Source organism: Gossypium hirsutum, chromosome A13, assembly GCF_007990345.1.
Source record: "Gossypium hirsutum isolate 1008001.06 chromosome A13, Gossypium_hirsutum_v2.1, whole genome shotgun sequence".
Lineage (NCBI taxonomy): Eukaryota > Viridiplantae > Streptophyta > Magnoliopsida > Malvales > Malvaceae > Gossypium > Gossypium hirsutum.
Genome location: NC_053436.1, coordinates 85,243,091 through 85,255,247, shown reverse-complemented (window position 1 = coordinate 85,255,247; position 12,157 = coordinate 85,243,091). Strand labels below are relative to the sequence as shown.

Here is a 12,157-nt window from a genome sequence, read left to right as displayed (position 1 = left end):
ATGTTAACATAATTAATGGATGAGATTGTTCGGAATACCATTTGGATATGATAGTAAAGTTTTGAGCTCATAGGGTTATGTAATGACATGTAATTATATAGTAATTAGTCTATATATGAGATCCAAGTGGGAGATTATTGGAAAATATGGACATCACATGTATAATAAGGGTAATTACATGCTATTATTTACTATCATAATAGGTTAGCCCAAATTAAAAGTGATCTAATTTGGTTAAAATTTATTGGGCTTTAATTATTAAATAAAGTATGGGTAAAATATGTGTAGATACTCTATTAACTAATTTTTAATTGATGATGGGTATTAGGGTTATGGTCCCTAAATTACACAACAAGGTAACTTTTTTAATATCACATTTTTAGAAAAGAGAGAGCCACCTTCTCTAGATTAATTGTGTACTAATTTGGAAGATCAAAACCGTAAGATCTGTACATTTCAAGAAATCGATGAATTTAGGTACACTTCCGCATCTAATTTTATTCTTGATTTGTTTTTGATGATTTGACATGATAGATCCTGGTTTATAGTTTTAAGGTTATATCATATATTATTTTACAATTCTAACATTTGTCTCTTAAATGTCCTACAAAAATCGAAGAAAAAATAAAAGAAAATTCGATGCTAAAGCTATTTGATCGATCAATGCATTCAGTTGACTCTCAACCAATTACAGAACTCATTTTGCACATCTTTTGAGAAAACTTTGCATACCGTACCTATGGCGATAACTCATATATGTCGTCGCCTTAAAGACGCTTTACCCCTTTACAGCATTAACATATACTTTGTAGGCGCATCATGCTCAATCAAAACCCTGAAGCGTACTCTTCGCTTGTCGTACTCTATATTCAATTGAAGAATATTACAAGAATAAATCCTGAGATACTCCTACGGCGAATACTTTACGTCAAACTTTAATTCGCTAAAAGCCTATAAATTGGCGGACTAACCATCATAGTAGGCCAAAACAAGCAACCTTCACATCTAAATACCCTTCTTTTGAATCCGTCACTTTTGGGGTGTGACATTAACTACCCCTACTTTACAAATTTTTGGTTAGTTTTATACTATTGTCCCAAAAAATTCACTAGAGGTCCAAACGCGTATATGAAATAGAGTTTATGATGATCTCCTGTATGTTCCATGGGAGGTAAAGAAAGATTCAGGCTGCTAAGAGCACAACGGAAATTAATGTTAAAAGGAATAAGCAAAATATATGTTACCACTTACTACCATACAAATTCGTTACCTCTTTCACAATTTCCAGTAGATCATCAATTATTTTTAACATATCCCCACTCTCGACGACCTACACCAACACACAGCTACCACCAGATTTACCACGATCGAGCAGAGCAACCAACATTATTGCTTTAATGATCATGTGATTCTGTGTGAAGTTTGTTTTGGCTCGCTATAACTTTTCCCTTATCATCACCTTCCGACTCTACTAGAATTCTTCGGATGCTCATTCCCTCCCTGTTACTTTTACTCTACTCATAACTACACAAATTAATTATCCCACTATCTTTGACTGCTTTAATTAAGAATAGTATCTCACTCACTTATATTCAACCTAACTCACTTATATTCAACCTAACTGTACATCTACAATACGCCTTCATAATTACGAAAGATCCAATCAAGAGTGGGACCATTGATGTTCCTTATATAGGGTTTGTGTTAATACACAAATGATTCTCCATATTTTAATTGTAATTTAGGTCATTATGTGCTTGAGCGCTCATCTCAAGTCAACTTGGGAATTAAATAAAAATAGGAGTCACAATGTGATCCATGGACAGCAATTATATTTTATTTCATACTACCAAATTCGTATTACTTTTCTCACATATATATATTAATTATAAATACTTCAATTAAATGGGTGAACGTCAGGATAGGGAGATGGGATCATGTTGTAGGCTAAGCTAGCAAGGTTGTGGTGGCCAACAAGTTGATCACGAGATACTTCCGCCACCGCTGCTGCTTCAATATAAAGTTTATTCTTTTATGTGACACATGAGTGATGAGTGACCATCACAACTAAAAGTTACGACGGCTCACTCCCTCAACCCCAATTTCATGGCTCATCTCTGCATGCCATGCACGTGAACCCCATTATACCCCAAAACAAACCCTCACTTCCCTTTTAGGGCTATATAAATGGTGCCTTCATCTGCATGGGGATCAGTGCTTATTCCAGAGCTCGATCGTATCCAAATATGAAGACTGTTGGTGAGCTATCTTTGTTGGTTTGCTTGATCATCGTCTTCTTTAATGGTAGAGGATGGTCGCAAAGACTGCCTCGGCCCCGGCGTCAGCAATCTCAAGTACCATGCTTCTTCATCTTCGGTGACTCCTTGGTGGATAATGGAAATAACAATGGTATGCTTACACTTGCTAGGGCTAATTACAGGCCTTATGGCATCGACTTTCCTCAGGGTACCACCGGTCGTTTCACTAATGGTCGAACTTTTGTTGACGCTCTTGGTAAATAACTCCTCCATATATGTATCAGTAATATTTGGTTATTTTACGTTGTTGGTTTCCTAATTAGAAACTGAAATCGCAGCTCAACTTATGGGGTTTACACGCTACATTCCTCCCTATTCGAGGGCTCGTGGCCCTGAACTGTTGCGTGGTGTTAATTATGCCTCGGGCGCTGCTGGTATTCGTGATGAAACTGGCGACAATCTGGTACGTATTACGTTCATAATCACGATATATCCAAGTTGAAACATGTTTATAACGATGATTGTGTGGAACTTTTGAGTGTAGGGAGCCCACTCATCGATGAACGGACAAGTCGCTAACTTCGCAAATACGGTGATACAAATGAGAAGGTTGTTCAGAGGAGACACCAATGCTTTGAGCAGCTATCTAAACACGTGCATTTACTATTGTGGGCTGGGAAGTAATGATTATCTTAATAACTACTTTATGCCAAATTTCTACACAACTAGTTCTTATTTCACTACTAAAGCTTATGCCGATGCACTTATTCAGGACTACACGCGCCAGCTAACCGTAAGTATCAATAATTGCTGTTATTGGGATTTGAATGGTTAGCTCAATAAATATACAAGTGACCAATACTTTAAATCTATGTTTGATATATAATTCAGCAACTACATAGCTTAGGAGCAAGAAAGGTGATAGTAACAGCAGTTGGACCAATCGGATGCATACCATATCAACTAGCTCGGTACCATGGTAATAGCAGCCGCTGCAATGAAAATATTAACAAGGCAATCCTTCTTTTCAACAGTGAGCTAAGAAAGCTGGTTGATCGTTTCAACGGTGGCCAACTGCAAGGAGCCAAATTCGTTTACCTGGATTCTTACAAAAGCAGCAATGATCTTTATCAAAATGGGACCGCTTACGGTAATCTACCAGTATTATAAATATTATAACTTTGATATGAAATAAATGTTGATGTATTTGCATAAAAAATTGTGGATACGTATAGGGTTTGAAGTAATAGACAAAGGATGCTGTGGAGTTGGAAGAAACAATGGGCAAATAACATGCCTTCCCTTCAACAACCATGTGCTGATAGAAGGAAATACCTGTTTTGGGATGCCTTTCATCCCACTGAACTTGCCAATGTTATATTTGCACAGTCTGCCTACCAATCACAGTCCTATACTTACCCTGTAAACATACAACAATTGGCCACCCTCTAAATTGCTGTGATCATAAATTGCTACTCTTTTTTTTATTGATTATTTTGTCACAATGTGATGCTTGTTACTTGTTGTGCTTGTAATTCAACTTCGTATTATTTTCTGTTTAATGAATGCAATTTAGCTTTGGATTGTTAATTTATGGCAATAACTTTTGAGTTTATAATGTGATAACAATAAAGTTTGAAGAGTAATAACTAAAAGAGAAAGAAGAGATAAATGACATACAAATAGTTGTAAAACATAAATATATTTAATTAGTCATGTAATACTTTTACTAAATACATGAAAAAGGATGAGATATATAATATAAGCATGTCTTATAGCAAAATGTTTGTTGCCATTTCCTGCTTGAAGGAGAGCAGAAAAATAATCCTTGGGATTGCTCTCGAAATAGTTTTGGCACCTCAATTCCCAGGAGCTATCATCATTCCTGAACCACCGCCTCCCCCTTTGGGTGGGCCTACTCCTCTTACAGCAGCAGCGCTCCATCCGCCGCTATCTTGGCTACCGCCAGAACCCATTTTGGAAAAGTTAAAAGGAGGAGACTTGACTAAGAATGCGAAAATGGAAAAAGATGTTATTTGCATTTTTTTTATAATTTAATGTCATTTTAACACTTTTATCTTAAATTTTAATATTTTTATTCTAAAAAAAATTAAATTCAACATAATATGTTAAAATTTAAAATGAAAATAATGAGAAACACAATTCAAGAAGAAGACAAGAAGAATGATTTTACCATCCTTTAGCTGAGCAACCAGCTGCTGTATTTATACAGACTTAAACAATAAAGTGTAAGGACAGTAACTGCTAACAACTAATTAACTGCTGATAGCTAACCACTACTTAACTACCAGTAACTATAATACTTTCTTTTATTCCTTAATATGCCTCCAGCTACTTGACCTCTGCTGTTGGTTCTTGTTTGGAAAGAACTTTGAGACACGAGCGAAACTTTGTAAACATAGGAGCAGACAAGGGTTTAGTGAAAATATCTGCTACTTGATCCTGAGCTGGAACATGCCCCACAATCAACTGTCCAGTAGCAACCTTTTCCCTCACAAAAAATAAATCCAATTCCACATGTTTGAATTTCGAATGCAGCACTGGATTGGCTGATATAGCAACTGCCCCAGAATTATCGCACCATACGGTAGCTTTCTTGGAAGGAACAATATGCAATTCAGACAAGAGAGACTCAAGCCACACGATCTCAGTAACAGTATGAGCAAGTCCTCGATACTCAGCCTCTGCAGTGGACCTAGAGACAACGAGTTGCTTCTTGGATCCCCAGGCCACAGGGTTACCACCAAAAAACACACAGAAACCTGTAGTGGACTGCCTATCGTCAATATCAGTGCCCCAGTTCGCATCAGAAAAACCGACTAGATCCAAGTGGGTAGCAGCACTAAAATGAAGACCATACTCCACAGTATTCTGAAGATATCAAAGAATTCGTTTTACAGCCTTAAAATGCTGATCAAGAGGCTAATGCATAAATTGACAGACTTTATTAACAACAAATGTAATGTCAGGCCGAGTGATAAGAACATACTGAAGGGCACCCACAATGCTCCTATAGTCAGACTCATTTTCAATAGCACTACCATCATGTTGAGATAAACGCGTCGAAGTCGCCATGGGAGTAGGAGAACCCTTTGCACACTCTATTTCAGCTCTCTTTAAAAGGTCAATAATATATTTGCGTTGACTCAAGAATAACCCATTGGTAGTAGGTAAGACTTCAATACCCAAGAAATAACTGAAAGGCCCCAAATCCTTCAAAGAGAATTGTGTATCCAAGGCTGTGACAAATTCATCAATGCTGCTTTGATGATTACCAATGACAATGATGTCATCGACATAAACCAGCACATATAGCAACATACCTCCAGTTTTCCGAATAAACAAAGAGCCATCTGACTTTGCTAGCACAAACCGAGAAGTAAGTAAGAAATTTCTAAGTTTGGAAAACCAAGCGCGTGGAGCCTATTTAAGGCCATACAGAGCCTTCTTTAATCGACACACCAAGTTTTGACTACCATAACGCTGCTCAAAGCCAGGGGGTTGAACCATGTAGATCTCTTCAGTTAAGTCACCGTTAAGAAAGGCATTATTGATGTCAATTTGTCGTAACGGCCACCAAACTTCACTGTTAAAGCTAGAACAAAACGAATTGTGGCTGGTTTAACAACGGGGCTGAAAGTTTCATGGAAGTCGATTCCAGCTTCCTGAAGATAACCTTTGACCACTAAACGACCCTTATACCGAGCAATAGACCCATCCGAATGACGCTTAAGCTTGAATATCCACTTACACGCCACTGCTCGCCTATTGGCAGGGAGAGGAACCAAATCCCATGTATTGTTTTCCATCAAAGCATCATATTCCAGTTGGGCAGCAAGAGTCCACTCCTTGGAAGAAAAGGCCTCAGCAATTGTGACAGGTTCAGTATCATGCAGTTCAGCTGAAAAAATACGAGGTTTGAAAATGCCACTTTTGGCCCTGGTTTGCATAGGATGCGCATTGAAAAGAGGAGCAGCCACCTCCTCCACAACCTGAGTACTGCCAGGAGCTGAATGGGAATCTGAACATGCAGCAACTGGAGAATAATCAATCTGAGTATTGCCAGGAGCTGAATGGGAATTAGAACAAGCATCAGCTGGAGAAGAATATGATATAGACAAAGAGGCAGAACGACTGCAACTAGCTTCATCAGTTGAAATAGAAGCACCAGTGAATCCAGGCTGCAAGGCAGGAGAATTACAAGCAACAGATGGAGTAGAGGTAACCAGACTTGCAGGCCGATCAGCAGGCACCAGTATTGGGACATGAGTTTGTTGATGCAAAAAATGAGGGCGAATCCCATGGAGAGCAGAACCATTGTTCGAGCGGGCAGAAAAAGGAAAACACGTTTCATCAAACTTCACAGTTGGACCTTTTTGGAAGCGTCGGTCGAAGCGTCGCGAAACCTATGCCAACCTTTTTTGCATCGACTTAGGTAAAAAAAAATGTCGCAGTAGGGTTGTTTTGTTATAGTGTAGGAAGCTAGCAGTCATTCTAAATAGAGATTGAAGCCCCCGACCCCACTCTCCAACCAATACCTTTCTTCAGGAAACCACATGAATTCCATATACTTCGCCAAATGTAAGATGGGTAAGATCCAAGTCTGGCACTCAAAAATTTTGTTTGTGGAAAATGTTTCGCTCTTACAATTCTGCTAACCAAGCAACTTGGATTAGTAAAAATACGCTAACACTGTCGAGCCAATAGAGCTATGTTAAAATTAGCCAAGTCACCAAAATTCATTTCTCCATTCACTTTAGACTCACATAGGTCATCCCAAAGTAGACCAATGAATACCTCGATTATCTTTTAATGCTTACATTTACAGTATTATATACTTTCTTTAATTTTATATAAATTACTATGTAAAATAAAATAAAAATATATATTACAAAATAAAAAATAAGACAGCTCAATCCTTAAATATTAGAGTTCAAGTTCGACTCATATTTTAAATGAACTTATTTTTCTCCAAACCCATTTTTTCGAGTCTTATACTTTTTTTCAAATTCTCCTATATTTCAAGCACACCTTCGAATTTAGACTAATAATCCAACCCTTGAACAGGTTCATCTCCAAAAAAAATTGTGAAAATACATAACTAGACACACGTATGAAAATATATTATATAAATTTATATTTAAAAAATAATAATTCATATATAAAATTTACATTTTAAGAAATAATAATATTTAGAAGAAGAAAAAAAAGAGTTGACGGCTAATAAGGCGGCTGATGAACTTGCTCAGGTGACCTAATCCTATGTTGGTTGTCAAATGTGAGATTCTTTTCCCATTTTTCTCAATTCTATCTTAGATTCGGATCATTATTCTTTTGTGAATACTAACGTTCGAGGGACTTAAGTTCGAGTGTATGGGACAAACTTATAGACTTGGGGTGTAGTCATCTCTCATCTGTCATCTGCTGGTTTTCCTTGTCTTATTAATTTCTCTATAATGAAGTTTACTTTCAAAAGGAAAAGGGGAATAGTTTTTTTCCTTAATAATTAGAAGTTACATGGGTAGTTTATTTTTCTGACAAAAACAAATAGATAGGTTTAATTGAGAAAATGACCTAGTCGGTTTAAGAGGATTGGATTATTTTATTTTATTTTATAAAGTAATTAAATGATATAATTATTTCTATATTTTTAAAATAATTTTAATTTTTTTCGTATTTTCTTTTACCTATTGAGTTGCTTGCCAATTAACTTGTGATAGTATAGATAATTCTCTTGTGATCATGTACATGCATATCCATATACAAACTAACTTAATTTTGAAACCTATCACTTATCCTTTTATTTGTTTTCCCCCTTAACAATTTTTTGTACATCATAATATATGATGTGATCATAAATTAAACACTTAATTATATTGATTAGGTTCAATTTCTGCAACTGATTTTAATATAAAAGTTTAATAAATTATATTTTTTTTATTGAGAAGCATTTTTATATTTATTATATTATGAAAAAGAATGTTTATATTTATCGTATTATAATAAAATATTTTTGCATTAATTACTTTATGAAAAATGCTTTTATATTTATTATAGGAATAATATTCAGTACATTATAATTGGAGTTTTTAGACTCCACACAGTAAAATCATATGGTTAACAAATGTCCTATAAAAGTATAATAAAATATTTAAATAAAAAATATATGATAATTTTTTTAAATTACTTGTAAAATAAAAAGTGTACCAAATACTAATATTCTAATTATATTATAAAAAACAAATTTACATTATATGATGGGAGGAAAAAAATGGAGGAAAAACTACAAATTCTTAACTTTATAAATTCTGGATAAATTATGGACAAAAATTATGACATATAACCGTTGTATTATTTAATATAGATTTATTAATAATAAATATAATGTATTGCTGAAAACCATTCAAATTATTCAGATTCCAATATCACGACATTATATTAAGTAGGAATGGATTTTCAGATTTTTTGAATTTTATATATAAGTTATAATGTATTTTTAGATTTGCTATCTACATTGTATAACATTCGACCTTTTTGGCCTCATATAATTCATTTTCTTAAACTATAATGTTATATTTTATATTAACAAAGTATTTTTCAGTTTTTAATTATATAACTTTAATAATAATAATTAAATATTAATGTATGATGGTCCTTAAAAGGCTAAACTATATGGACTTTAAAGTCAAATTTCAGAATTAATTGATTTGACTTATACCCATATATATTATGTTAGTAACTTTCTTGTATTTTAATTTGTATGTCTTGCTAAGGAATTATCTTCCGCCAGTATTGCCGGGAGAAAAAGAATGAAGTTTAATGTTGAGACTGAGAGTACAAAGTAAAAAAATACAAATTATCTTTTTCTTGACTGCTTACCAAAAAGCCTCTAGGTAAATATTTTTGCAATTATGTTCTTCATTTATTTGACTTGTTTTTTTTCTTTTTACTAATATATTATTGTTTAATATATTATTATAGTTTTCAAATTTTTCGATAAAATTATGGTCAACAAAAAAATCAATTTTTTTAAGAAAAAAGTGTCAGAAAACAATAACAATCAATTGATTCCTCAACCTTTTGTTATTAATAGAGAAAAATTAGATATAAAATATTTCCAAACACATGAAGGAGTTATTAATATTTAGAAAAAAAAAATTCCTCAACCTTCCTAGATTTTTTTTACGTTAAAAGAAGAAAAAGAAAAAGAGTCGTGGATCCGTCCATGTTATTGAGAGAGGCCACCGGTAAAGCATGGTGTTATAGCTTCGAAGTAGGCGATAGGAATCAAATGACGAGCGAATGACGTTCCATTAATCCATGCAAATTGCCTACTTAATTAAGAATAAATTTATTGAAGTTTTGAGTTTCATCATTCCATTGCCCACTATCCCTTGCATCAGTAGTATAAATAATACAACATTTCCCACTTCCATCTTAACATGATATAAAATTGAGATATGATTTCATTTTATTTCTTCTCAACAATTTAATATTATTTCAGTATTTTCTATTAAGGAATAAAAGAAAGTATTATAGTTACTGGTAGTTAAGTAGTGGTTAACTATCAGCAGTTAATTAGTTGTTAGCAGTTACTATCGTAACACTTTATTGTTTAAGTCTGTATAAATACAGCAGCTGGTTGTTTAGCTAAAGGATGGTAAAATCATTCTTCTTGTCTTCTTCTTGAATTGTGTTTCTCATTATGGTATCTGAGCTATAATATTTTTTTGCTCATGGCAACTGACACTATTTCGGGTAATGAAGATGAGCATCGGCAGTCGTTTAATACTGCTGCTCATGCAGATGGTTCTTCACACGATCTGGGCAATGCTTCTATAAGGAAGATTCAACAGTTTCCTAAGCATGATACTGTGAAACTTGGTGAACATAACTTTCTTTTGTGGAAGCAGCAAGTCCTGTTGATTCTTGAAGGATATGGCTTGCTTGAATTTGTTCTTGGAACTGTTAGTGTTCCTCCACAATCAGTTGTTGATAAAGACAGTAACCTTGTTCCCAATCCTGAATTCTTGTTTCATAAACAACAGGATAAGTTGTTAGCCTCTTGGCTGCTAACTACCATTGGTGATGAGATCTTGGTTCATCTCACTGCTGCTCGATCTAGTTTTGATGTTTGGAATACTGTTGTCTGTGTTTTGCCTCAAAATCTGCTTTGACAGTCTCCACCCGACGACACTCTTTGTATTCCCAGAAAAAAGGCCAATTAACTGTGAAAGAATACTTGGCAAAGATCAAAGGCTTGTGTGATAATCTGACCGCTGCAGGAAATACTGTTTCTGAACAAGAGCAGATTAGTGTTATTCTTGCTGGTCTGCCTGTGGAGTTTGAGTCGATTAGGATTGTGGCTTCTGCAATGCGGGTTCCTCTTGATCTTCTTACAGAAATGCTCGCTCATTGTGAAGCTCGCCAACAAGAATTAGTTTCCAACGTGACCTTTCAGGCTAACTTTGTTCAGCAACGTGGTAGCACTGATGACACCATCAGTAAAAGTGATAGAAGGTCTCGATCGCCTTACAGAGGTAATGGAAGATTTTCTCGAGGTAGAGGTCGAGGAAGAAATTGATTACTTACAAAATGCACTTTGAAAAACAAGTTCCAAATAATAGAGAAAGTGCTAAATTTTTCCACCCTTTTACATACACAAACCTTATAACCGAATAAGTGCTAAAATTCTCCACCCTTTTACATACACAAACCTTTCAATATATAAGAGTTCAATACTTGTTATCAATATATAAGAGTTCAATACTTGTTAAACTAAAAGTGAATTACTATCAACCTTTCCATCAAAATTGTAAGATAATCAACATATAAAATATCTTTAATAAATTAAGGATAAGATTTTAAATCTTCAAGATATGTTATTAATTAACAAACAAGATTTTAAATCTGTTGAAGAACAAAGAGAAATGTAAAAACCTATCATGTTAACAAAGCAAAGAAATGGTCCGAAAGTTGTGAAAAAGTATAGTGCAGCAGAAGACGAAAAGGAATCTATGAAGGAAAGAAAACAAAACAAAAAATCTGTACAATAATGGACTGCAAAAGAAGAGAGGCAACAAAATGGTAGCAAATAGAAAGATCAGTGGGGCAAAAAACTAAAGACAAAGTTAAAGCCGAAATTTTTTGTTTCCCTGTATATTGTGAACAAAAAGAAAAAGAAAACTAGACTATGAAGCCATTAGCCATTAGTCAACTTAATCAGAGAAAGAATAAGTACCAAAGAAAGAATAAATACCAGCAGAGAATAAATACCAGCATAAGGTAATAAACTAGTTTAAAACCAGGGAAATAATAAGTGAGAAGGCAATGAAGGTACCAGCCGGAGTTGCAGGTACTTTTTCTACTGATTGAGTTGGAGTTTCATTTACTGTGCTTTGACTATCAGTAGTAGCACTTCCCAAGTTGTTCGAACCTGTCAAAGAACCCCTCGAAGAGAATCATACACCTTTTAATGTTCTGCTTTTGCCAATCATTTTCCTAGAAAACAAAGTGATAATTGTTAACGATGAAGCAGTCAGCAGAGCACCAAAAAATTCATGGGTTTTGAGGAGCAGGAAAAATCAGGAAAATATGAATTTTCAGCTTCCAAAGAAATATACAACAAAACGAGAAAGGGGAAGCAAATATTTGAATATTTGCATAAATTTATATTCTACTCAATTTTCAAAATAACAACCTAAAAATTGATTTTTATAAATAAATTAAAATTAACAAATAACACATCAAACCTAAACAAATAATATATTACGAGCTTTTGTAAAACATGTGTATCCAAATATACTTGGATAATTAACTGCTTATCATTGATATCTAATCCAATGCTTGTATCATCAATATACTCAAAGATGCAGAGT

General features: G+C 34.3%; 1 protein-coding gene and 1 pseudogene across 1 annotated transcript; one reads left to right on the top strand and one right to left on the bottom strand.

Moving 5' to 3' along the window:
- Positions 1-2,189: 2,189 nt before the first annotated feature.
- LOC107895088 (GDSL esterase/lipase At1g33811-like) lies at positions 2,190-3,848 on the top strand (annotated as a pseudogene).
- A 269-nt stretch (positions 3,849-4,117) lies between these two features.
- On the bottom strand, positions 4,118-5,789 carry LOC107894354 (uncharacterized mitochondrial protein AtMg00810-like). The gene is made up of 5 exons (XM_016819637.1): positions 5,756-5,789; positions 5,223-5,641; positions 4,620-5,150; positions 4,453-4,477; positions 4,118-4,263 (listed from the first exon to the last, which is right to left on the bottom strand). The coding sequence occupies exons 1-5, from the start codon at positions 5,787-5,789 to the stop codon at positions 4,118-4,120; spliced, it is 1,155 nt and encodes a 384-aa protein (XP_016675126.1).
- Positions 5,790-12,157: the final 6,368 nt, after the last annotated feature.